The 26,633-nt window shown below is 61.3% G+C and overlaps 1 protein-coding gene across 1 annotated transcript in view; it reads left to right on the top strand.

Moving 5' to 3' along the window:
• The window catches only part of LOC129515724 (adenylate cyclase type 1-like), a 66,433-nt gene that overhangs the window by 21,856 nt on the left and 17,944 nt on the right, over nt 1–26,633 (top strand). The window contains 4 exon segments of the mRNA XM_055334763.1: nt 2,970–3,088; nt 7,952–8,063; nt 21,681–21,808; nt 26,200–26,358. Coding sequence (XP_055190738.1) covers nt 2,970–3,088; nt 7,952–8,063; nt 21,681–21,808; nt 26,200–26,358 — 518 coding nt within the window.

The following is a 26,633-nucleotide window of genomic DNA, read 5'->3' as shown; positions in this document are numbered from 1 at the left end:
TATGTGTGTCGGCTTTCCGTACCATCCCTAATCTCGTGGGTGCAGCTGATGCTGAGCCCCTGGTCAGAAGGACAGCCACAGCCTGTCCTTAGGAATTTCATGTGACAGTGGCTTATGCAAATGTGAGCACTCTTTCCCCCTCGTGTGCGGGTTCCAGGGGGCCTCCTTATGGCTGAGGTGGCAGGGCTGATCCATGCAGCCCTTCCAGGCCAGTCCCCATCTCTTCACTGGTCTGCCACTGCTGGTGTGTGGCCCTCGTCCTCGTGAATCGAGATGGTAGGTAGAGGACTGGACATCAAGACCATGTCCCCAGCAACAGAGGGTCAAAAGGAAGAACAGGCCGTCTTTAAGAGCCATTCCGGACGCTCTCACATGACCTTTCACCCCCTGTCTCCTGGGCCACATCTAGCTGCAAGAGCAGGCTGGATAACGGGGTGTTTATCTTAGGTCTCTGAGCCCCAGATGAAAGTAAGGGGCTAGACGGTTGTGCTAGTGGTGATGAAGGGATGTGGGAACAGCGGCCAGCTCTGCCCTGGCCTCACTTCCAGCACCAGATGCCACTGCCCAGCATTCCCAGCGTGGTGCTCTCCTGTGGTCTGTGGCTGACTCAGTTTCCCTGTCCTAACTCCACGGTGCAGGGCAGCTGATGGGATGGAGAGACCAGGTCCTGGCGGTGTGCCCTCAGCTGGGGTCCTTGGAGAGGGAGGGGTTCCAGGGCATTAGGAGAATACTGAACGGGGAGGAGGGTGTGCTGGGCCCGGCGGGTGTGGGGGGCAGCCTCCCTTGTTTGATCTGATGTAGCGTATTTGTAGGTGCAGGTGAGGGATTTAAGACCTGAGCCCTGAGCAGTGGGAATTGGAGGTGTGGCAGGCAAAGGGGGAGCAGGGTCTGGGGGGCAATGACCCCCTCACAGAGCACCTGCTGAGGAGGCTGTGCACCTGTCTCCCTGTCTGGTGTGATGGAATTCAGACAGGGCAGAGGTGCGATGCAAGGCCAGGCCACCGTGCACTTCTCCAGGGACCCTCCCTACGGGGCACGCTGGTGCAGGAGCCACCCCCGAGCCCCTAACCGCAGCTCGGCAGCCCAGGCGGCCCAGGATCGTGGGGCCCCGTGACGCTGGGTCTTCCCAGGAGAGCGTGAAGCCCCAGGTGTGTTCTGGGGCACCATTCGGTAGTGTCCTGGCCTCGTGCCTCGAGGCCCAGGGGCCATTTCCAGCAGCTTCCAGGTGTGTTCGTGTTGCTGATGCTGCCCTTGGCCTGTCCGTGAGGTGGCCTGGGTGAGGCCCTGCCCAAGCTCCCTCCACCACCGCCCACACAGTCTGGCACCCTCTGCCTGTGTCTCAGTCTCGCCCCAGAGGCCCCCCGGCCACGGAAGGGGTCGGCGTCTGCTGGCCAGGCACCAGTCACACAGCCGCTCCCACACCCCGTGCGCTGGGGCTGCCCCTCACATGTCAGCCTGGACGTGTCCATGCATGGTGGCCGTGTGCTCGCCAGCACTCAGAGCCTCTCTCCCAGGGGTCCCAGTGCTGAGAGTGGTCACAGGCCATGGCAGTAGCGTGAAGTCCTGCCGCGGCATTGCAGTCTGTCCATTTGGCCGCCGTGGGCGTGGGTCTCAGGGCAGAGCCAGGCCTTGCTCGGGACACATGGTCCGTTACTCAGGTTGGCCTCGTCTGTCTGCTTGGCTCCACGCAGCATCTAGCGGCGCTTGGCTGGCCTTCCCCTCTGCGGTTTACGTGGAGACGCATGACCTGGGGAGGCTCCTGAGGGGTGTGGGCTCCATGTGTTAGGCCTGTGACGTGCTCTGTGGAATCCAGAGCAGACGGGTGAAGCCCTCACACCCCTGCCCCAGGCCTCCGAGGCCATCGCCCAGAGGCCCCCTGGGCTCTGGGGGACTCTTGTCACTGTGCCGCTCTCATCGTCCTCCTGAGGTCATCACGTGGGACGTGGCCTCACGGAATGGGGCTGTGGTCCAGGAGGTCACCCGATGCCTGCTGTGGGCTGGGGGATGCCGGGGGTCGGGGGCTTCACTAGAGCTGCTGCGTTGATGGGACAGGCTGCAGCTCAGGGCAGGGGTCCCGGAGCAGAGCCTGGGGCTGGAGGGATGGAGTGAGGGAGCGGCTTCTCTTGCCCAGTCTCTGCCGGGTTTGCTCTTCCGAGCAGGCTTCCTTCCTCAGTCTACTGGGATTTCAATGTGATCTCTTTGCTTCCCGAAGCAGGCTGGGAAGGGGAGCGAGAGGCCCTGAGGGGGGGGCCTCAGATGCAGGTGTGGCCAGCTGTGGTGACGGGCCAGGGGGCTTGGGGGCGGGTGAGGATCCCTGGGAGGCGGAGAGGCAGAATGAAGCAGGTGGGGAAACTGAGTCCCCGGGAGAGGGATGGAGTCTCCTGTGCGGCAGGGCACCTCTGGAAAAGCCTAGATGTTTATTCCATTCTCTGAGAGGGAAGAAAACATCTGACCCCCAGAGAGAAGGAAGAAATCGGAAGATAGGACCGGGGGGAAATGCGACGCTGTGTACCAATCTCTGTGAGGTCACGGGACTCCCGTCTGTCCAGGGGGGCGGGTTTTACGGCTCATCTGGAGGTCCCTCTCGGGGCCGTGTTGGGCAGTGGGATGTGGAGTGAGGCCTGGCCATCCTGGTTGGGGCCGGTGGCGTTTCCTCCCTGTGACCTCTGCTCGGTGAAGCGGGGGCACGCGGGTGGGTGGACGGTGGGTGAAGGTTGCCGTGGAGGTGATGCAGGCTCCTTGCCAGTGCTCCGGGAGCGAGTTTCCTGTGTAATGTCACTCCAGGCCTGGGCACAGGCTGCAGGGGCCCAGGGGCCAGGCAGGGTCTATAGCACCAGGCCGCCTGCTGCCTGTGAGGAGGGTCTGCAGCCCCTTGTGCAGGGCAGCTCCTCAGCACCACCTCGGTGGGGGTGATCGAGGACTCGCAGGGGAATCCTGCTGCGTCACACAGACCTGTCTCTCCTGTCCAGGAACGGCTACTTATGAGCCTTCTGCCCCGGAATGTTGCCATGGAGATGAAGGAGGACTTCCTGAAGCCCCCCGAAAGGATTTTCCACAAGATTTACATCCAGCGGCATGACAATGTGAGGTAGGGCTGATGCGGCCCAGGTGCTGGGCCTTGGGGCGCTCAGATGAAGATGATGGAGGTGGAGATGGAGGCGGTGGAGGCGGTGGAGGAGGGGGAGGAGGGGGAAGTGGTGGAAATGATGGAGGAGGAGGGGAAGAGGTGGAAGAGAAGGAGGAGGAGGTAGAGAAGGAGGTGGAAGAGGTGGAGGAGTGGAGGGGAGGCAGTACAGATGGAGGAGGAGGGGGAGGAGTGGAGGTGGAGAAGGAGGGGGAGGAGGAGGGGGAAGAGGTGGAAGAGAAGGAGGAGGGAGGAGGAGGAGGTGGATGTTGATGTGGTGGAGGTGATTTCCGGGTTGGGCATAATGGAGATAGTGAGGGCGATTGTGGGAAGTGATGGAAGTGAAGGTGATGGATATGGGGGCTGTGGGGGTTGGCAAGGAGGTGATTGAGACGGGGGGGGGGGGGTGTGATGTGGGAGGTTGCGGAGGAGGTGGTGAGCGTAAGGGTGAGAGATAATGGAAGTGACGGTGATGGAAATGGGAGGCGGTGGTGGAGGTGGAGGTGATGCAGGAGGTGAGGATTAAGTGTGAGGCGCAGGTAGTGGCAGAGGTGGGAGGCCTTGGGCAGATGGGGGTGGAAGGCCTCGATGTGAGGGGAGGAGGGAGCGGGTGTGCGTCAGGAGGCCCAGGTGAGCACCTGCTGGCCGGGAAGCAGGTCCCATGGAGGAGGGGTGTTGACCTCTTGGGTGATAGGTGTCACAGCTGCTCTTTCCCGCTGTTCCTCACCTCCCATGTCCTGCGTGGGCTGGGGAGGGTTGGCACTCTGTCTCTGAACTGGTTTGGGTGGTGGCATTTCAGCTGGATCTTGGCCCATGTCAGGATAACAGCTGAGCAATATTCCACTTGGTGCCAGGGCCTGGGGTAGGCGTCCTCTTCCTCCCCCGTTCCTCTCATGGCAGCCCAGGAGGTAGGGATTGTTCCCGTTTTACAGGTGATGAAGCAGCTTGCCCCAGACACGCTCTGAGGTTTGCTTGTTTTTACAAATCCTATCACAAAGAATTTTATTCTACTACATCGTATTTTCCCTTTTAAAGTACTTAGACTAGGGACGCCTGGGTGGCTCAGAGGCTGAGCGTCTGCCTATGGCTCAGGGCGTGATCCCAGAGTCCCGGGATCGAGTCCTACATTGGGGTCTCCACATGGAGCCTGCTTCTCCCTCTGCCTGTGTCTCTGCCCCTCTCTCTCTTTCTCTCTGTGTCTTTCATGAATGAGTAAATAAATAAAATCTTAAAAAAATAAAGTTCTTAGACTAGCTGAGTATTTCCCTTTATGTAAGCGTCAATCAGGCTGGTGATGGTGGTTGAGGCCCGGAAGCACCCTCCACCCCTGATATTCTTTGCTGGTCCTGGTTGGTGTCAGGCCTACCTGCCACTGGGCCTTTGCAGACACAGCAGGATAAAAACTCCCTCTGTTTGTATTGAGTGCTGTGGACTGAGTCTCTACAAGCTGTTGCTTGTCCGTCTAGGCTGAGCAAAGGACTGCTGCTGCCGCCAGCCCCTCTTCATCAGGGCCCCAGCCATCCCTGTGTGCGAGCCGGTGTGGCTAGTCGCTGTCTGGTGAGCATGCTCACTCCCACTGCTGTGCCTCTTGCTGAGGACTAGTGCTGTCCTCCTGTGGAGGATACTGAGCCCAATGGGGTTAAGGCCCCAGTGTGTGGGGCCAGCATTCCAGGCCAGGCAGCCCAGGCTCTGTCACCTCCACTTGGAGGTGGAGCCAGTGAGTGGTGGGGCTGGGGCAGCCTGGGATTGGCTGATGCTGATACCCACATAGACTTCCCATTCACCCACTGCCTCTCCTCAGTGGGTAAGGAGGTGGCACAGTGACCCAGCCCCCTGATGAGACCAGATCACCAGAACAATCCAGGGAGTGCCCAGGGGGAGGGGTGTGGAGTGTCTGCACACAGCAGGGAAGGCATCAGATGTCAAGGACTTCCTGGGGCAGCAGGTGGAGGTGAGCATGGTGTGTGGTGCCCATGTGCCTCCCCCCTCTTTTCTGACTTGGGACAACAGACACAGGTGTGGAAAGTCACCATTTCCCTCTGATGTGAAAAATCTCCGCCCACATCCCCCGGCGGATGCCTCATTCCCAGCAGGTGCAGGTGTGACGATGCTGAGATAGGAGAGGGAGCTGAGGCCGGCTCCCTGTCCCTGATGGCACCAGCTCCACCATGGCTCCCCTGGCCACCCTTCAACAGGGTCAAAGGTGGCTTTGTAGAGCCCAGATGTGATCAGCTCACTGTCTTCCTCACCATCCTCGTTAGAGTCCCTCTCTGGTTCCCCATCATCCAGGATTAGAATCCCGAGTCAGTACACCATTCAGAACTAACAGGCTGATGTCATCAGGAACGGTGGAGTAAGGACATCTGAAAATCCTCAACTCCATAGAAGCAATGACAATACTGACAAAAACTGAGTCAACATTGTCAGAACACTGGAAATTAAGCAAAGCCTTGCAAGAATCCAGGAATGTTTATTTATGAAAAACAGCTGGATCCTGGTAAAAAACAGCAAGCTTTATAGAGTTCTAACTTACCCTGTTTCACTGTCTTTAGCTCCATGATAGCGTTGAAAACCAGCAGCTGCTATTACAGGGGAAACCTGTCCACTGACAGCCACCTGAGGGGACAGAATGGGGTCAGGGCTTTGAAAAATTCTCAGAGAACTGTCATCATTTGACTGCCTGGGAATTCCCTGGGAAACCTTGCTCACAGGCTTGTCTTTATTTGACCTGACTCAACACTCAGTTGGAACAGCTTTTGCCCTGGGACATTTGTTAAGAACAATCAGTGGCAAGTGTTTAACATCATAGCTGTCAGAGGCAGTGATAACAGCTGAGGCAAGCAGCAGGGCACTAAAATCTTAAAACTAGGGAATGAGATGTCTGTCAGGTGCTTTGAAAGGCTCTGGGAATGTTTCTGGGAATCAGAAGATCCCACTCACAAGTCGGGCGACGTGCATGTTCAGAAAAGACCATGATGACCCTGGGCTGTCGTTAGGTCTTGAGGCTGACCTTGAGCATGTGTGCAAGCAGGAAGAGCAGACTGAGACAGTTGGAATCTGCCTGGCTGAGTGCCCATCATCAAAGACTGAGAGACTTACTGGCTTCAGGAATGGGAGGAAATTTCTGTGTGGTCATTAGCTGACCACTAGCTTAACCAACCACAGACTTTAATGGCCCCACATGAGATAGGAAACAGACTTTTCAGAGTTTGTCAGAAAAGTCACTGAACAAATAACAACACAAATAGCAACAAGAACAACTTCAGTCCTGAGGTGGGGGGGGGGGTTGGTTCTGATTTTCAGAGTTGCCACAGTGTATTATCTGATTTTCCGTGAAAATATATGCAAGTGTGCAAGAAAGCATGAATGTATAGCTCACATGGGAATGAAAATGCAGTCCCAGAGGGAGCCCACACATTAGACTTCTAGACAAAACTTTAAGTCACATATATATATTTTTAAAGATTTTATTTATTTATTTGAGAGAGTGAAAGAGAGAGAACATGAGCAGCGGGAGGGGCAGAAGGAGAGAGAGAGGCAGATTCCCCGCTGAGCAGGGAGCCCGACCCAGGGCACAGGGCTCCATCCCACGATCCCGGGATCATGACCTGAGTCGAAGGCAGATGCTTGACCCCCTGAGTCACCCAGGCGCCCCTAAATCACCTGTTTGAAATACTCTCAAAGAACAAACTGTCTAAATAAAGGAGAGCATGAGAAAGACTTCTCATCAAGTAGACTATACCAATAAAAAGGTAGAGCTTATAAAAAACCAACCAAACAGAAATTCCAGCTTTGAAAAATACAGTGACCAAAATAAAAAGTTCACTAGAGGGTCGGGGTGGGGGTTCCACACTGAGCAGATCTGAGCAGGTTGTGGAAAGCCTCGGGGAACTTGAAGACAGCCACCTGAGGTCATGGAGCCTGATGGATGGAGAGAGAACAGAGGCTGGGGGTCTCGAGGGACGCCGGCCGGTGCGACAGCACCCCCAGGATGAGTCTCAGAGGAGAGGAAAGGAGGAGAGAGAGTCTTTGAAAAAATAGGACTCAAAAGGTCTGAAATTTCATGGAAAACAGTAACGTACGCATTGCAGAAGCCCTGTCAGGACCCGCATGGAGCCCCCCACGTGGTCGTTGAACCATGAGGGCCAGAGGTTAGGAAAGGAGTGGGACAGAAGTGACGGCCAGCAAGACCAGCGTGGGATTTTTCACCAGGGATGGTGGAGGTGGGGGCTGGGGTGACGTGTTCAGGGTGGAACGAAACAGGCAGGAATTCGGTATCCAGCAAAAACGACGGTGACGGCAGCTCGGTGTGGCCGTGTGCCTCACGCTGTGGCGCCCGGGGAGGAGGCTGTGCGGGTGGCGGGCGCCGTTGTTTAGACCCGCCCCGTTCCGTAGTAAGCGGATGCTCACGTGGCAGGCTTCCGTCCCGTGAGGTGAGGCCCTGTCCCACTGCAGGACCCAGGTGGCCCGTCCATGAGGCGCAGGGGTTCGCAGCGGGGCTCCAGGGCTGTCCTTCTGTCACCTGTCAGCCTGCAGGGGCCGCAAGGGCTGAGGAGGGCCATCCGGGGCTGGGGGCAGGTCTGGTGGCTGTGGAGCTGTGCCCTGCCCGTGTCCTGGGGGGTCAGCAGGAGCTCTGAGCCCCCCGTGGTGGCGAGGGCCTCCCCTGCTTCCCCAGCTGCTGCTGCTGCCACTTGTCAAACAGGACAGACCCTTCCCTCCCAGGCCGGCCCGAGGAATAACCAGGGAGGGTTATTTTGGGGTGCTCGTAAGGCCGCTCTGGGGACCGCATACTCGTGGAGGAGGCAGCCTGGTGCGTTTTTCTTGCAGCATCCTCTTCGCGGACATCGTGGGCTTCACGGGCTTGGCGTCACAGTGCACCGCGCAGGAGTTGGTCAAGCTCCTCAACGAGCTCTTCGGCAAGTTTGATGAACTGGCTACGGTAAGCGCAGCCCCCGATGTTCGCGTGTCATTGGAGCAGCCTCGGGGGCTCCGGGGTTGCAGGTGCGACCTCGTGGATGCCGAGTGCGTCGGTCCCGCCCGGCTGTCCTCACCCACAGCTTCTGCATCACCGCCCGCGACTCCTTTGTGCAAAAGAGGGCGCTTGCCCGAGCGCAGCCAGGGCGCCCCGAGCTGGCCCCAGACCGAGGGTGGTGGCTGGGTGGGGAGGCCCTGCCCTGAAGGTCACCTCAGCCGGTTGGTGGCGTTTGACGATGCCGAGCCCCTTGCTGTGGCAGGAGAGTGCTGGCGTTTTAAGAGCTTCCTGGGGCAGGTCACGTGAAGGCCCGCAGAGGTCAAGCCCAGGCCTGGCTCCCTGCCTGGTGTCTTGGTGTGGAGGCAACGAAGTGCCTGGTGTCCTTGGACCTGGATGCCGGCCTCCCCTGCCCCACAAGGACGTGGGGGGACGCGGGGACGTACAGCCCCATCCACCGGCCCGGCCAGCCTGCCTCTGGACACAGAGGGGTCCTGGGCAGGTGGTTGGGGGGAGGGAGTTCGCAGACTGAGAACTCTTCACCCAGGGAAAGAACTTGGTAGAAAGAGTGGACGGATGTCCCCTTGATGAGGGAGGGGGAGGAGCGGTCCCCGGGCCAGCGTGCCTCGTACAGTGGAGTCCTGAGGATGTCCCACGTGCGTGCAGGGCTGGGGGAGGGTACCCCGCGGGCTGCAGAGCGCCGGGCGCCAGCATTCACCCTTGACCCGCAGGTGGAGTGGGTGGCTGTCACACGGGCTGTGCCTGGCTGTAGTTTCGGGACCAAGTCAGGAGGAGAGCACTGGGCCTCGGCAGCGGTGGCATGCGGCCCTTGGACGCTGCCCCCCGCCCTCCACCTGGAGTGTCCTCGAGGCTGGTCGAGATCTTGAGACGCCCAGTTGGGAGTTCGCCGCTTGCTCGGACTGGGCTGGCGCTGGAGGCCTTTCTCCTGGGGCACCCGCTGCTGTCCCAGGCCAGGGCTCTGCGGGGCCCCATGTGGGGAAGGCTGCTGGGTCTTTCCCGAGGATGAAAGGAGGGGGTCGGCTCTCTGTCCGTTGCGGGCGCTGCCGGGCCGTGAGGTGCCCTGGCAGCCTGGGCACGGGGGTGCTGGCCTCGTGCCCTGGGGAGCAGCTGAGGCTCGGCCTCCGGGGCCTCTGGGGCCTCCTCCCTACCTGACCCCTGTGGTTTTGGGGAAGCATGATGGAGGAGTCAGGGTGACGAGGCCCGTGTGGCGTGGGGGGCTCACGGACACGGCCTCCCATATTAGGGTCAGAACGTGTGTTTTGTCCGAGGCTGGGGTGCCTGGTGGCCCGAGGCTTTCTGGGTGCTGCTCTGAGCTTTCCGGGGCCTGCGCCTTTCCCCTGCCCCTCCACGAGGAAGCTTCTGGATGAGGATTCACTGGCCACCGGGGCTCTCTGAGGACAGGCTGCTGATGTGAGGGGTGTGCCCTCCCCCCACTGTCCGAATCTGTCTTGCCTGGTACCGGAGGGGACGTGTTCCCTCAGTGACTCAGTGGTCAGCACTGCCACCAGCCTACCGCCAACCCCCGCCCCTGCTTGGGTCGCTTACAACAGCCCCCGCCCCCAGGATGACAGGAGTCTGTAGAGTCTTAGCTTGTCCTTCCGCGGGCACACGGTTGGCAGATGTCTTCTCCCTGGCTTCAGCCAGTTTACTTAACGTGGCGCGTGACTCTGCGTGCAGCCCACTTCTCAGTATCCTCTCGTGTGGACCGTGGCATCCCCAGAGTGAGGGAGGGGTGGGCTGGCTGGCCCACTTCTGCTCGGGGTGGGGGCTACAGATGTGGGCCTCCCCTGACCGCAGGCTGTCCCCGGGATGCATGGTCTGGGTCTTGTTCTCGGCATGAAATGTGTGACGCGGGGGCTCGCTGTCCTGTCCCCTTCTTTCTTCATCAGCTCAGGATACATCGGGCTCACCCTGGCCCAGGCGGGGCCTCCCGGGCTTGCACCCCAGCTGCGATGTCACCATCCCTTTGCATCGGCACCCCACTCGGGGCTCACGCGGTGGACATCTGCTGGGCCTGCTCTGGGGACAGGACATGTTCCAAACACCTCTCAAGTCATCAGACTTGCCTTCCTGTTTTTGTTCGTTGAATTTATTCCTGGGTATTTTATTCCCTTTGATGCAGTTGTAAATACAATTATTTTCTCCGGTTTTCCGAGCATTCATTGTTTGTGTGCAGAAACACCACAGATTTCTGCGTGTTAATTTCACATCCTGAAAATTTGCTGAATTCGGTTATTAGTTCTGACAAGTTCTTGGTGGCATCTTTAGGGTTTTCTGTAGATATTAAGCCATTTGCAGAGAGAGAGAGTGTGTGATTTTCTTTCCGTGCCCGGTTGCTGAGGCTGGGACTTATGCTGTTGGATGGGAGTGGCCTCCCTGTCCACTCCTGACCCTGCAGGGGAAGCTCTCCTGTTCTCACTGTCGGGGCCGATGTGTGCCGTGGGCTTGGCATCCCTGGCCCTCACTGTGTCGAGAAACGTGCCGTGCACCTGCCGTGTTGGGAGTTTTTATCCTGAAAGGACGTTGCATCCTGTCAAATGCTTGTTCTGCATCTGCTGAGACCATCATGTATTTCTACCCTTTCTTCGGTTAATGCGATGCATCACATCGATCGATTTGTGGGTATCGAACCATCCTAGCATCCTGGGAACAAATCCCACTTGGTTGTGGTGTCCAATCCCTTTAATGTACTGTTGGAAGTGGCTTGCTCGTGTTTGTTTGGGGGGGATTTCTGCATCTGTGATCATTGGGGGTATTGGTATTAGTAAAAGATCCTCGTCTTTTCTGGTCAGGTCCAGTGGTTTTGGGTTCAGGGTAATGCTGGCCCCATAGAGTGAATTTGGGAGCTTTCTTAGAGCTTAAGAAGTGTTGGTGATCTTCTTCAAACGTTTGGTAGCGGTCACTAGTGAAGCCATCCGGTCCTGGGCTTTTCTGTGTTGGGGGCTTCTGATCACTGCTTCAGTCTCCGTACTAGAAATGTCTGCAGATTTTCTGTTTCTTTATGATTCGGTCTTGGTAGGTTGAGTGTTTGTAGGGATTTATTCATCTCTTCTAGGTTGTCAGGTTTGCTGGTGTATAAGATGTGTCCCTTTTTATTCACTACCTGGCTCTTTCACTAGGACACGTGCTTGTGTGGGCTGCAGTGGGACGTGGTGGGACGTGTCCATGTAGCTGTGTGTGTGGGGGGCATGCACGTGTGTGTGGATATCCGCGAGTGCATTGCATACATGCATGAGAGCGTGTGCGTATGTGGCTGTGCACACAGACATGTGCATATGGACACGCTTGTTCACGTATATGTGTGCAGGTGTCCATGTGTGAGTATGTGCATGTGGGCTAAAATTTTTTTTAGATGTCTTCCTGTTATGTTTCTGAAGGATGCTGTTCTATGGCTTTCTTTCCTTGTGTCGTCTTCATGTGGAATCTTGGTCAGGCTGGTCTCCTGGAAGAGTTTGGGCATGTTTCCTCCTGTTCCACTTTCTGGAGATTTTCTTTCTGAAACTTTTAAACAATTCTTAAGAAAACTTATGTATTTGAGAGAGAGAGACAGAGCACGAGAGAGCACAAGTAGGCCGGAAGGGGAGAAGCAGGCTCCCCACTGAGCGGGGAGCCCAACTGGGGGCTCCCTCCCAGCACCCTGAGATGACGACCTGAGCGGAAGGCAGACGCTTAACTGACTGAGCTGCCCAGGCGCCCCTGGAAGTTTTTATGTACAAGTTCAATTTTTAAAAATAGGGCTATTGTATATATATATCTATAAAATCAGGGATTTTTTAAAAAGATTTTATTTATTCATTCATGAGAGATACACACACACAGAGGCAGAGACACAGGCAGAGGGAGAAGCAGGCTCCATGCAGGGAGCCCGACGTGGGACTGGATCCCGGGTCCCCTGGGCCGATGGCAGGTGCTAAACAGCTGAGCCACCCTGGGTTCCCTAGAATCGGTTTTTTTATATGTATGTGATATATCCATATACGATATGCATATGTCCATATATCGGAGTGAGCTTTGTGTTTCTTAGTCTTTCGAGGAATCTGTCCATGTGAGCTAAGTCACCGAGATTGTTAGAATAAAGGTGTTTATGGTATTTCCCTGTTAGCTTTCTAATATTTGCAGAAGCAGCCGTGACATCACCTCCTCCTTTTCTGACTGTGATAATTTGTGCTTCCCTCGCTCTCCCCCATCATTCTGGCTGCATGTTTGTTATCAATTTTTGTAAGGAGTTTGCTTTTGGTTTCATTGATTTCTCTGTTTTATTGTTTTTCTCTGATTTTTTTATTATTGTGATTCTTGTGCGTTCCTTGTTTTTCTTTTACTCTTGTTTTTGTCGTTTGGGAAGATGGAAGCTGAGACTGCTGATCAGGATCTTTCCCCTCCAAATGTGAAGAGTTGGTGCCGCAGACCAGGCGGGTGTCTGGCTAAGGTGGCATCCCCGCGTTGCTGAGACACTGTGTCCTCGTTTCCCCTCGGTTCAAGATGCTTTCTAATTTCCCTTTTAATTTTGGTTACTCCCATGGCTTGCTTGTTTGTTTATTTATTTATTTATTTATTTATTTATTTATTTATTTATTTATTTATACTTTTTATTTATTTATGATAGGCACACAGTGAGAGAGAGAGGCAGAGACACAGGCAGAGGGAAAAGCAGGCTCCATGCACCGGGAGCCCGATGTGGGACTCGATCCTGGGTCTCCGGGATCGCGCCCTGGGCCAAAGGCAGGCGCTAAACCGCTGTGCCACCCAGGGATCCCACCCATGGCTTATTTAGAGATATGTTTTTTGAGGGATTTTTTCAAAGGTCTTTCTGTTTTTGAGTTCACATTGAATTCTGTTTTGGTCAGAAAACACATTTTATCAAAAATTTGAGTCCTCTAAGTGCATGGTTCAGAACACGGTGTCCTCAGGAACTGAGCAACAAGATGCACTGTGCTTCCCTGCCATCCTTGTGTTCTGGGGCGTTGCGTACACACGCTGAGGCTGGCTGGGGACGGGCTGCTCACATTCTTACTCTGCATCATTACTTACGTCCTGGCTCCCGGGTTTCTCAGTTCCTGATCGAGGGGTATTGAGTCTGCGACATACTTAGAGATCTGTCTGCTCCCTGTGTTCTCAAGCTCTGCTACTTGATTTGTAACATTTAGGGTTCTTAGGTCCTCTTGATGAATTAACTTTTTTAAGATGTTATTGATTCACGAGAGACACACAGAGAGAGAGGCAGAGACACAGGCAGAGGGAGAAGCAGGCTCCACGCAGGGAGCCGGACGGGGGACTCGATCCCGGGACCCCGGGGTCACGCCCTGGGCCGAAGGCAGGCCCTCCACCACTGAGCCGCCCAGCGGTCCCATTCTGTGTTTTTAGAGACAGAGCGTGTGTGTGCGTGTGAGCAGGAGAGGAGCAGAGGGAGAGCTAAAACCAAGAGTCGGATGCTCAACCTACTGAGCCACCCACGCTCCCCTAATTAACTCTATTTTCATGAAGAAATGACCCTCGTTCCCTGGAGACCTAACGTCCTGTGAGCATAGCCGTTCCAGCTTTCCTTTGATTATTGTCGGGAAGCATGTCTTTTCCATCCCCCTTTTTTCCCCCAAGGGGTTCATCTCTTTTTCTCTAACGGGCTGGGTTTGTCTTTTCTCCCTCGAATCCGACCGTCTGTGTCTGCTGTGCTGTGCCGTCGGCCCGGGTTTGGTTTGTCCCGTCTGTTCTGTGTCGTGGTTTTACTTTTCCTGCCATTCTGTGGGTGTAGGGGGTGCGTTCTGAGACTCTGCCCTTGCACCTCTGTTGGCTCATGAGTGTGCACCGTTGGCTCTGGCACTGGGCTGCCTGCTCCGGGGTCTGCGGCAGGTTCCTGGACGTCGTCCCAAGATCTCGCGGATGCGCCTCCTCACGCGCCTCCCTTCCTGGCCTGTGTGAGGTTGCTGCTGTGCGTGTTTCACTTGTTGTCATAAACCCTGTTCTGCATCGTTGCCATTTATGTTTGGGCAAACGAGCCGTTCCCTTTAGGAGACGGAAGGTGGGGTCCGGCCTGTGCGGGTCGCCAGCGGGTCTGCGTGTGGGTGCTCTGCAGGGAGGAGGGCAGCCGGCCGGCGGTGAATCCGCTCCGTCTCTGTGTTTCTGAGAAGGGTCTTCATTTTGCCTTTATCTTTGGAAATTCTTTTCACCCGTTCCTTACAGGCCTGTGGGTCATCGGGTCGTGCTGTCCAAGGACGCCGCTCTGGTCCTCCGTACGCAACGGGGAAGACGTCTGTTTCCTCTGACTGCTTTTAAGGTTTTCTCTTCATCGCTGGCTTTAAGCAGTTTGACTCTGATGTGCCTCCATGAGGTTTTCCTCACGGATTTGGGGCTTCCTGCATCAGTGGGTTTACGGTTTGATCATCTGGGGGAGAAAGCCCTCGAACGCTCCTCACACATCCCCCCTTCTTTCAGGGACCCCGGTTTACCCGTGTGTGGATCTTGACGTCCCACAGCTCACTGATGATCCTTTTTCATTTTGGCCTCTTCTTCCTTTTCTTTCGTTCCGGATGGTTTGTGCTGCTGAGCTGTCCAGGCGACTGGCGAGGTGTGACCTGCTGTCCGTCTGTCCGCCCATCTGTCCAGCACCGCGTCGTCTCAGAGATTATGTTTCCATCTCTGGAACTTCAGCATGAACCACTCCCCCCCACCCACTGCCATCCGCCCTGTCGAGGTCGCTGCCGGGCAGCTGAGGATGACGACCCTCTGTTCTTGAGTGCTCCGATGGTGCTGGGTGTGTTTAAAACCTACGTCCCATCTGCTTGAGCCCGGCTCCGGGGAGACGTGTCTGTGTGCAGGACGCGGGAGCCCCGTGAGTGCGCCTGCACGTGGTCACCCAGACACACCCCGCCTGAGCAGGGTCCCTGCGGGCAGTGAGACCAAGGGTGAGCGTGTTGGCCTGGTCTCCACGGTCTCCGGAGGTTTATTGACCCTTGTGCCCGGCGGACCGCAGATGGACACAGTGTTTATTGCTTGAGCCACTTTAGGTTTACATCTGCTCTGACCACAGGGCTCTTCTCTGGATGTGGGGAGAGCAGCCCCGCTGGGAGAAGCAGACGTCGCTCCACGCGCGTCCAGGCTCCGTGGGGAGGCCCAGACTCTGGCTGTGCCGGCCGCGGAGGCAGCCTGGGTCCCACGCGCCCCTCGGGGCTGACAGCTGGAGACCACCCTCCGTTGGGGCTGCGCCCCAGGAGTTCCCAGCCGGAGCTTGGTGCACTCTGGTCGGTTCACAGCCCCCAGGTGGCCTGTGCCTGGCACACGGCGGGTGTACACACTCGGACTCGGCCGGCGTGGGGTCCAGCGCAGTCGGCCAGCTTGGACGAGCCTGGGAGGCATTGCCTGTCGGGGCGCACGGTGTCCACGCGGGGGCTCTCCTCGGGACCCCGCCCCGGGCTTGGCCAGTCCGCGCAGTCCCCGCCGCACACTCAGGGGGAGCCTTCCTGGCCCCCCGACCCGCTGGATAGGGACGCGGGGAGCGTGTTGGTTGGGATTGTGAGGGAAGACGGGGCGGTGAGGACGCGGAGAGTCTGGCCCAAGCCGCAGGGCTGTGCTCCCCTTGGAGCCGCTGGAAGGTGACCGTGAGGACCGGTGAGGGTGAGGGTGTCCGTCTCCAGCACCCGGGGTTCCTCTGCGTGTGGCTGCGGAAGCCAGTCCGGGAGCCAGAGCTCGCTGCGGTGTGTGCCCACGTCCCTCCTCCTCCCCGGGCTTCCCCTGGGCTCAGCAGGCAGCGCGAGGACTCAGTGGCGCCCTCGGGTCTCCTGGCGCCTTGGCTTCCTGGCCGGTGGACGTGAGGAGCCCCGGTGGCCTCATGCCCGGAGGTGGCCTCCTCCCCGAGCGTGCTGCGGGCCGGGAGTGTGCGCGACGGCCAGCTGTGTCCCTGGCTGAGCGGTGCCCTTTCCGCAGACGTGCTGTGCCCGCGCCGTCAGGCTTGCACGCGGGTGGGCTATGGGCACGCGGGGTTCGCCTGGAGTGTCCCGCGCAGGAGGGGCCTGCATGGGGCGGTGTGGTCAGGACTGGGCCCGGCTGTCCCGAGGGAGGAGGAGGCAGTGCAGGCGGTGTCCACCCTCGACGTGGGGGACCGTCTCCCCGGGCGAGCCTTGACGTGGTGGAGGCGTGTGCACGACGGCCAGGGGCGCGAACCGGCTGCAGAGCATGTGCACATGCAGCCACGAGCCGTCGGGGGTGGGCTGTGGGGACGAGGGCCCCAGGGCCGTGGGGTTCTTGCTGAGTTTTAATTTTCGGAGCTTCCTGCATTATGATGAGCCCGATTTAATTCTTCCTTAATGAGCAGGAAATAAACCCTTCCCTGAAACAGCAGGCGGTGTGTGGAACGCGGGCTCTGGGGTTTCCCGTGGGTGGAAGCCCGGCCGCACTCCCTCGCGGGCGGCCGTGGGGGCTCCGGTGCGTGGTCCCCCGGGGCTGCCCCGGTTCACGATCCCCCGTCCTTGCTGCGTGGTACTCGGGGGGCTGCTCTGGTGCACGGTCCCCAGTGCACCGCACCCTCACTGGGGTCCCAGTGAGGACCCCAGGCCCCTGGGGGGACTATGCACTGGGGCCAGCCTGGCCCCTGTCCCCACCCCCAGGGTCACTCGCCTGGTCGTCCCCGCCCCGCCTGCCTCTGGTTGCAGAGATGTAGCTTCGTTTCAGGAGGGGACGATCACTGCTCGTCCAGGGCAGCTCAGGGCTGTGGGGTGTGGGCCCCCGGGAAGGTGGGGGGCACCCGGCTCACCTGGGGGTGCCTGCATGCTTCTGGGGATGCGCTCAGAGAAGCTGCAGGGAGAGGTTCAGCCCTGCCCTCGGGGGCTGGGGAATGTGTCGTGTGGACTCACCTATGCATGATGGCAGGGAGGACACAGCTGCCCCACCTGACCCCTGTAGCCCCTCCGGCTGGCGGCTCCCCTCCCGGGTTCTAGACGTCACCGCACCTTGTGCTCACAGCCTGAGCCCCAGCCCTTCCCTCGAGAATGACGAGGCCGCCGCGATGCCTTTGTCACCTGCCCAGTGGACCGCCAGCGTGGAAGCTCTGGGTCTCTCTGGGCCGCGGCACCTGCACGTCATGTCAGGCGTTCTGTCCTTGGCAGCCGTGTTCCAGGCGGGATACGTGTCTGGGTTTAATATACGTTGGGCGCTGGCGGATGGCACGGAGCTCGTGCCACTGGTCACGGCCCCGCAGACCCTGAAGAGGGCAGGGCACGGCGTGCGGGGCGCAGAGGGGGCTGGGCAGCGTGGTGGGGCTTTCTCGTGGTTTCCACAGAGGAAGGGCAAGGGGGGCGAGGGGCCTGACAGTTGGTAACACGGACCCTGGCTCCGGTGTCCCCTCCTCTGTGATCTGGCGGCCGGCCTGGGCGGCAGGGCGTGTAGAGCACGTGGGGTGGGGTGGGGGCTCCAGACCCTTGGGCTGCTGTGGACACAGCGGGACTGGTCGTCGCGGCCCCCGGATGTCTGTCAGGACACAGGCCTCGGGGCGGCTCCTGCCCGCCACCTGCCCTGAGCCCCCGGGCCCCTGGGGCTGGGGCCCGGCCTGGTTCCTTCGTGCTGGGGAGCCTTCCTGGGTGCCGCCGGTCTCCCCGTTCCTCCCCTGGCGTGCCCTTGGCCGGCTCCCAGCTCGTTCAAGGCTCGCGGTTTCCGTGGTCCCTGCGTGCGTGCGACCCACCTGCCGGCTGCTTCCCATGACGTCCGTCCCGTGGGGGGCCATGGCAGCTGCCCCGAAAGCGGGGCGCTTGGTAATTCACTGCGGCGAACTTTTCCCATCATTGTTCCTGCACTTATTGGCTCGTGATTCTTTACATCGAAGAAGGTTCACACGTCAGCTGATTGGTGATCCTCAAAAACGGTGCCCGCTTGGCTTTTGTCACCGATGTGCTTTCCGACTGAGGAATGGGCGCCCGGAGCCGCCGTCTGGCCCCTCCGTCCCGGGCGGTCCTGGGATTGTGGGCGCCCGCTGTGCCTGGATGCATCCCCCCTGCTCTGGGGCCTCCCCGCGGGCGCCTCCCGCCTCCAGGGACGAGGCCGCCCCCAGCCCGTGTCCCCGGATGGCGAGACGCCCCCCCCCCCACCTCCGCACACAGATGCGGCAATTGCTTCCGTCCACGGGAACTGGTTTTCCAGCTCGTCCTCCGGCGTCTCAGGACGCAGGGGTGAGGCTGTGTTTTAGAAGAATAACGGCGCATCCTGTGTTTGTGTTGCTCTTTCCGACCACTGAGTCCCTCCGCTCCTTTGATTCTCCCCTGCACGTCCCTTCTCCCCGAGGCTGGAAGTCCCCACGCCGGCGACGTCCTTTCCCTCTTTCATGTCTCTGCGCATCGAAGGCTCAGAGGGACGTTGCCCGCTCGACACGTGCGACAGGACACCACGTGCGGTTTCGGGTTCCTCGAGGCCTTTCTTTGTTTTGTCCGCGGCTGACGTCCCACTGGACATGCAGTCGCAGCACCCGGACGCGGTCGCCGTTCCGATGCCGTCACCCTCCCGACGCTGTCACCCTTAGGGCTTATTTCATTTTGGTTTTGCGTTTTGAGCATCGCTGCTTGCCGTTTGTTTATTTATTCATTCAGATTTTTAAAGATTGATTAGAGGGAGAGAACGTGAATACGGGCAAGGTGACGGGCAGAGGGAGAAGCAGACTCCGTGCTGACCAGGGAGCCCCATATGGGGCTTGATCCCAGGACCCCGAGATCATGACCTAAGCTGAAGGCAGACGCTTCAGCTGAGCCTCCCAGGTGTCCCCAATTGAGTTTTTTGAACTGTGTAAAGTATTTGCATGGCTTGGTTCCTCGGTGGAGACCCTGAGGCCTGTGCGTGGAGGGAGGGCCCACGGGGTCGGGCATCGTGCTGCCGTGGGCGGTCCCCTCGGTCCCGGTACCAGGAGCCGACGTGCACGATGACCGCCTGCTGCCCAGAGCCACACCGGGCGCGGGGCCGTCTCGGGCCTGCCTGGGCCTGCGGAGTCGGCGCTGGGCTGACGGCCTCTCTGCGGCCGGACAGACGTGGCTCCTGTGCGGTCCCCCCCCGGCGGGCAGAGGCTCTGGGACCACAGGACCCTCATCCTACCCTGGGGCCGGCTCGCAAGGGCCGGGTGAAGGGAATTCTGTGCGGACGGTTCAGGAGGAGCGGAAGCCGCGGTGGATGGTGGTCGGCGCCTCCTCCCCGCGCACGCTGTGGCTGATGTCGTGGGTCCAGGCCCCTGCGGCTGCCCGTTCGGCTGGGCGGCGGGTCAGAGCTTGTCCGTGAGGCCCCGCGTGCGGCCTTCCTGCCCGGATCCTCCTGCAGCCCCTCGGGCCTCGCTGGCCGCTGTGTCCCCAGCGTGGACATGTGGGCGGAGGTCTCAGAAACCGCTGTCCCGTCGTCATCGCAGGGGCCTGGCTCCAGCTCCCGGGCTGCCCCTCAGGGGGCTTGAGGTTGGAGCACGGCCCAGTCGGTGCGGCACCTCCTCTGTCTCGCGAGCTGGCGAACGGCAGCCGGGACGTTGGAGGTTAGAAGACGAGGCGAGGCGTTCGCTGCTTTGAGCCCGGTCTGCCGTGCGCTGTGCCCTGCCCTGCCCCGCGGCCGGGCAGCCGGGAGGGGCGGAGGCCGCGCGGCGGGACCTTCACCAAGGACACATCTGCCGCTGACAGCCTGTAATTAGGAGGCTGTGGCCTCCGGATGCTGCCTGCTCAGTGGCTTTGCCCTTCCTTGGAGGGCGGCGTGCGGGCGGCGTGCTCACTCCCGGGGCTCCCCGTGGGCACCTCCCTGCCTTCCTGCGGCTTGCGCACACCTGGGGTCCAGAGACAGCCGGGGGCACAGGGACGCCCTGCGGAGGTGCCGATGGGCACACATCACCCTTGAGGTACCGGGACCCGGGCCGGCTGCAGGAATAGTGCCGTCACCCCTGGGCTCCTCGGAGGTTGGGGTCTGCAGCCCCAGGCCGATCGCTGGGAGGACGTCCTGACGCCCAGGACACGGGCGAGGCTTGGCAGTGGCCCCTGGTGCCAATCCTGGGCCCCAGGCCTGGGGACGGGACGTTGGGAGAGGGCTCCCTGTCCTTGGCCTGCATGGGCGTCCTGGCCTGCCTGCCCACTGGGGACGATGGGGACGGTGGGGCGAGTGCTCCGGAAGAGCCCGGAGAGATCCCAGGGCTGCCTGCTGGCTGGAGGCCTGGCGAGCGTGGCTGAGGAGCGCGGGCCGGCTGACTCCCTGGGGCCCGGCCCTCGGCTCCCCCGGGGGGGTGTCTGCCTCCGGCCATCTGGCTCCCCAACACCAGCAGAGGACAGGCCGCCTCCGGCCCGACCTTCCCGTGGGACACCCGGGAGCTCCTTTCCGCAGGCAGGGAGGCCGGCGGGGTCCTAACAGGTGGCTGCCACGGTCCCCCGGAGGCTGAGTGGTCAGAACCGGACGTCCCTGCGGCCAGCTTGCAGTCCACGGGGGAGCCCAAGGGGGCCGGGCGGGTGCCCTGTCCTCTGACGTGGGGGTGGGTGGGGCTGCAGGAGGCGGGAGCTGCGGGCTCTCACGGTGAATTCTCAGGTCAACGTGTAGCACCGGGGAACACCCAGAGGGGTCTGTCCTTCTGGGCAGACGGAGGGCAGCATGAGCAGAAGCCGGGGGATGTGCTCTCAGAGGGGGCTGCAGACGCCCGTGGGCCCGGGGCGCCCGCGACACTCCCCGTGTGAACACAGCCACGCTTCTCGCTGCTTGTGTTCATTCTGGAAAAGGTCATTTTTCGTGAAGTTTGCGACTTCCGTTAACGTGTAGGGGGCTTGCCGTCCCCTCTGAACGAACGCGTGAATGGGTTTTGGAGAGCGTCTCCCTCGTATCTCGTGGTCACACCCGTGGACCTGAGCCACTGGCGGGAAGGAGTTTTGTGAGGCCGTCTGCTATTAGGGACGTAGAGGGGAGCTTTACGGAAGTGTCCGAGGATGGTCACAGCCGAGAGCGGCGGGTCAGCGTGTGACAGGTGCTAGTAGGTCTGCCCCCGGGCGACGGCGAGGTGGGCGCTGACCCTCTTACTGTTGCGAAGTGCCAGAGTGGCAGTTCTGAGATGACCCTGGGTGGCGAGGTCAGGGTGCAGGCCCTGGTGCGCCCCTTGCGGCTCGGGCCCCAGTGGGTGACTCTTCACAGCAGCCGCCCACACATCCCGTGGAGGCCAGCCACGAGGACGCAGGTGTGCGCACCTGCCCTTCGGGGGCCGGTGTCGGGGGTGTCTGGCACGATGCACAGGGGCCAGCAGGTGACGGTCTGAGGTGGTGGTCAGGAGGGAAGCAGTGCTGGTCCCCCTGGAAGAGAGAGCTGGCTCCAGGCTGGGGCTGTGTGGGTGTGCCAGCTGGGCCGCAGGGCGGGCAGGGTGGGCCCCTGCGTGGGAACCGGCCTGAGTGCAGGTATAGGGCCGGGTGGGTGCCCCAGGGTGACCCTAACCACAGCCCTGGGGCTGCTCACCTTCCTGAGGCTGCCCTGGCCTCCGAGGGGTCCCCTGCCTGTCGTGCTGCACACTCTGTGGTCTTTGGCACCTGGTGGTGAAAGTGCAGATGCCCAGGCCCCGGGCGGATCACTAACCTGGGATTTGTCCTGTCGCCCCCCGCCCCCCAGGAGAACCACTGTCGCCGCATCAAGATCCTCGGCGACTGTTACTACTGCGTGTCCGGCCTCACCCAGCCCAAGACCGACCATGCCCACTGCTGCGTGGAGATGGGCCTGGACATGATCGATACCATCACGTGAGTGCCCCGCGGCGACCGTCCCCGCGGCGACCGCCCCCGCGCTGTCCCGTCCACTGTGCCGAGAGCCAGGCCGCATGCGAGGCGCGTGTGCCTCTGGGACCCCCTCCTCTGCATTTCCCTGGGACGGCATTTCTTCCTCCGTGGCCGTCCCGGGCGTTGTCGGGATGGCGTTAGGGGGGTGGGAAGAAATACGCTTTGTCGCGTAGCCAGGCCGGGCATCCAGGGAGTCAGCCGGTTCCGCTTGAAGGAACTGCACGTGCTCGGCCTTGCGCGCCTCGGCGTCCAGGTGCCCCATGCCGAGGGGCCTTCGAGGGAACAGGTGCGCGTCGCCTGGACACCGCGGGCCGCCCGTGTCCACTTCTCAGCCAGCCTGTCTCGTCCCGTCAGGCGGCGGGATGAAGAGTTAGGGACCCTCGGTCGGGGTAGGGACGACGGGGGTCGGGAGGCTGCGCTGGTGGCTGGAGCACCCCCGTGCCCACGTCTCAGCAGCTCAGAGGGGTGGGTGCAGCCCCGCAGGACGGGCTTAATTCACAGGGACCGCTGTCAGCATCCACACTCGGAGCTGAGAAGTGGCAGCAGCAGCGTTGTCTGAGGAACAAGAAAGGGGAGAGAGAGAGAGATGCAAACGAGGAGGCCCCGAAGTGTGGATGGGTGTGGAGGTGGGGTGTCCAGGAGCCGGGCAGCGCCCTCGGGGACGGGGTGGGGGCCCTGCGGGCAGTGGGTCCCTGTGCCAGTGGTGGCGGGTCTGCGCCCGCGCCAGGGTTGGGGGCGGGAGAGGCCCCGGTGAGGCCAGTGTGCATCCAGACACTGGAGCCTCTGCCCTCGAGGGGGAGCTGCCCTGGGGCAGGCGGGCAGGGCCAGGCAGGAAGCGCAGGTGCGTCTCCCAGAGGGTTCAGAGGCTCCCCCTCCGACGGCGACGGCGTCCTCTCGTGTCCCCGGCCACGTCCCAGCCATCAGAGCGCCGGGCGCCACGTGCCACGAATAGCCTGCGGTTCACATCGCGTCCTTTGTCAGCATGTGACGTACGCCCCGTCGCGTGTCACCCCTCGTGTCACAGCCCGTGCTGTCTTGTGTGACGTCGCGTGGGGCTCACGTCCAGCAGCTCTCACGTCGCGGCCACATCAGTGTGGAGCACGGCCTGGGTCACGTCCTGTCTCGTTTTGGGACCTCCTGGGCCAAAGTGAGGTTGTGCAGGGGGAGGTGCGGGGAGGCAGGTGTCCACCCTGCCGTCAGCCGGTCAGAGGTGCGTCCCCGGCAGGGCCTGGCCAGGCTGTCGCTGACGGCTCGTGCTGTTGATGTCCCTGAGGGGGGTGACGCCGGCCTCCCCTGCCTCCTGGGGGGACCTGGTGCCCCTGCCACCCCTCGGTCTCCTTGGGTGGAGAGGCGCCCAGAGGCGTGCTTGGGACACCTGGCTGCTCACGCGGGCTCTGGGCCTGCCCTGGTGCGCCCCACCTTCACCGCACTTGGGCGGCCTCGGAGGGATTTCTGTGACCGTCTCCTGGCTGCCCCAACCCGGAGGTCTGCGCCGCCCCTCGGGCGTGGCTGCTGCTGTGCCGTGTGGAGAGGTGGATCGGCCACCTGTCTGCCCCCTGCTCCGTTCACTCGGGGCGGTGGGGGCCCCTTGGCTCTGTCTCCTGTCCGCTGAGGCTGAGCTCCAGGCTCCCCAACCCTGTCGGCCCTGAGACCCGGCCTTGGCCTCGGAGGCCGCCCACCCCGGGGCCAGTGGGCATCTTCCTTGGCCTCCAGGGGCTGCCGTCTGCGTCGGCTCCGGATTCCCAGAGGCTTCCACGGCCTCCTGGGATTCCGGGGCCCGGTCTCTGTCTCCACAAACTGGGAGCGTGTGCTGGGCGCCGTCCCGGCTGTGGACGGGGGCGAGGGCCACCAGAGCCACAGCTCGGAGCCGGCCTCCTGCCCACGATGAGCCCCTCTTCCCTTCTCCGGGGGCCCCAGCGCAGGGCGCCGCCTGTGTGCGTCCGCCGCATGGTGGGCCTCACGCAGGGCCGGGCTCCTGGGGGGCCACTCCTGGCCTGCTGGTGGCCTCCCTCACCTGCCGCACCACCCCCGTCTGACACAGAAACGTGCGCAAACGTGTGTCTTTGTGTTTAGCCTGGAACTCTGCAAACGCGAAACTTGCCCAAGAAGAAGCGAGGAGCAGTGGCCAGGGCGGGTGTCTGGCCTCTGGCCGGGCTGCGGGCTGCTGTGCGTTGGGCCCGTGGCACCCGGGGAGGACAGCGGCTTCCTTCTGGGCAGGGCCTGTCAGTCTTCTCCCTGGGAGCCCCGAAGGCGCAGCATCCCCGAGGCCCCGCCGCGGCCTGGAGGGCTAGAGGAGCTGTGGGCGACCGGCAGGCAGGTGGTGCTTGCAGACGCCCCTTGCCAGGCCGGAGCGGTCGGCTCCAGCTGGGGGTCCTTGGCGCACGGGGGAGACCCAGAGCCGGGGGCTGGTTTGGGCCGGTTGTGGGATTCTTAGAGCATCTGCTGCAGACCCTGTGTGCGGTTCCAGGGTGCTCAGGGTCGGGGGATGCTGCTCCTTCCACCCCGAGGGTGTTGCCTCTCTGGCAGTACACCCAGTCAGGGTGCAAACGCGAGGGTCCCTGGACTTGTGAGCTCAGGACAGGCGTGTGAGGGGCTGGGTGTTTGCTGCCCCTGCATGAACACGGTCACGGTGATGGACGGCCTCTCTCAAGGGCAGGTGCGTGCAGGCCCTGGCCGCCAGGGTTCTGAGCTCTCCTGAGGCTGGGGGGCGGGGTGGGGGTTCGGGAGGACGTGTGTGTTCCTGGTGCAGCGGGTGGGGGCGGTCTTGTGCTCCACTCCATGGCAGGCACGTTCCCGTGGGAGTAACAGGCAGGATCGCTGGCACGCTCTGTGTTCAAGACCGCCCAGGGCGCTGATGTGGAAGCGGAGGCCCAGGGCTCCCTCCTTGCGGGGTGGGCGCCGCTCCTGGGGTTGGGGGCTCTCCGGCCGGGCCGGCCCTGGTGCTCTGCTGGGTCCCCATCAGCCGGAGCCTCAGTGCCCCCATCCGCGGCTCCTCTGCCCCGGCCCCTGAGGCCGCAGAGCGTCGGGTCGCACAGCCACCAGCAAGCAGGAGCCGCTGTTGTGCCAAAGAGACGTTAGCCGGACGCGCTTTGCTTGGCTCTGGTGTTTGGGGTGTTGGGGGTTACGTCTCCGTGAGACCTTCCCTGATGCGCGTTTTACTGAGAAGTGAGTGTCCCAGTAACTGCATCTGTTGGCAGATGTTTGAGGCAGAGCTTTCCAGAGCAGGTGAGGGTGTGTGGGTTGTGGGATTTGGTTGGCGGCCGGCTGGGGTGCTGCCGGCCACACGTGGGTCCCCGCCTCCCCGTCCCTGGGCCCCTTCCTGGCTGCAGAGGCGGAAATGTTAAAAACGCTCCAGTAGACCGCGTCCTGCTTTTCTCATTCAGGTTTCTCTGTCTTCCTTTCTGTTTGCAAATCCAAAACAAAAAAACAAAACAATAAAAAAAAAAAACCCAACCCAAATTTTAACCTCGTTTTGTTTATCTTGGCGCCTCTCACTAGAGGTTGGGAAACGGGTGATAAAGTTAAAATTGAGAGAAAATACGTTCATCACGTATAAAAGTCAATAGGTATCGAGGACACATCCGTTCAGACTCCCAAGTAACCCGTGGTGGCGCGCGGACTTCTGGGCGTGCACCGGGGACCCCGGACCCGACGCGAAACACTGTGGTTCTGGGGGCTGGGCCCTTGGTGGGCACAAGGGGCGGTGACGGGCGCCCGGCCACGGCAGGCTGGGCCAAGGGGGACGCGGTCCTCACGGGCTGGGGGAGGGGGTTCCTGCAAGGGCAACCGGCACCCAGAGGCCCTGGCGATGGGCCCTGGGGGATGGGGGTGAGGGCCTGGGAGGGCGCCCTGGAGGCTGCGTCTCAGCTGGGCCAAGTCGCACTAGGAAGAAGGTGGGCGCACGTGAATCAACCGCAGTCTTGAAGCAGGAGGGAGGTTGGTCTCTGAGCTCACGGGCCACCTGCTCTGCTGGGCGGGTGGGGGTCTGCCCCGGGCTGGGCGCTGGTGGGGTTGGCTCCAGGGTGGCGGCCTGGTGGCCCTGCATGTCTGTGGTTTCCCTTGTGGCCGACTTGCTAACCACGGGGCCACCGTGGCCTGCGCCGTGGCTCGGCCTCCTGGTGTGGTTGGGCTTTGCCGCTCATGCGGAAGGCCCGTTGGACACACCTGCTGTGGGGGCACCTGTGGACAGACCAGGGCGGCAGAGGGGCTGGTCACCTGGCTCAGCGCTCCCTCTGGCACCTGACTGTGGCCGTGCATCCCAGAGCCGGGCGCGGACCCCATGCTCCCGCCTGTCCGGGCTCCCCTCACGGGTGTACACGAGGGCCCAGCTCATGCCCGTGACCTGTTTCTTGCAGGTCAGTGGCCGAGGCCACTGAGGTGGACCTGAACATGCGTGTGGGGCTGCACACCGGCAGGGTCCTCTGCGGGGTCCTCGGCCTGCGCAAGTGGCAGTACGACGTGTGGTCCAACGACGTGACCCTGGCCAACGTCATGGAGGCCGCCGGCCTGCCCGGGTGAGTCGAGGGGAGGCGATGCGCTCCGGGCCGAAGGACTGGGGCAGGTGCTTCTCGGAGCCACCTGGGAGGGGCCCGCGGGGGGCCCCCAGGACCCCCGGCCTCTGCAGGAGCCGCAGTGGATGGAGAGGAGGTCCGAGGCTCGGACCGCCTGGTGCTGTCGCTTCTCTCTGCTCGTCCCCTGCGCTCACCCGAGGAAGGGAGGCCCCGTGGCCTCACTGTCCGGAGGGCACGCCAGCTTCCTCCTGGCACTGTGTGTCCACGTGCCTGGGCTG

The sequence above is a fragment of the Nyctereutes procyonoides genome, unplaced genomic scaffold (genome assembly GCF_905146905.1).
Source record: "Nyctereutes procyonoides isolate TBG_1078 unplaced genomic scaffold, NYPRO_anot_genome, whole genome shotgun sequence".
In the NCBI taxonomy this organism is placed as follows: domain Eukaryota; kingdom Metazoa; phylum Chordata; class Mammalia; order Carnivora; family Canidae; genus Nyctereutes; species Nyctereutes procyonoides.
The sequence above is the reverse complement of the archived record's forward strand: the minus strand, read 5'-3'. Positions and strand labels throughout refer to the sequence as shown.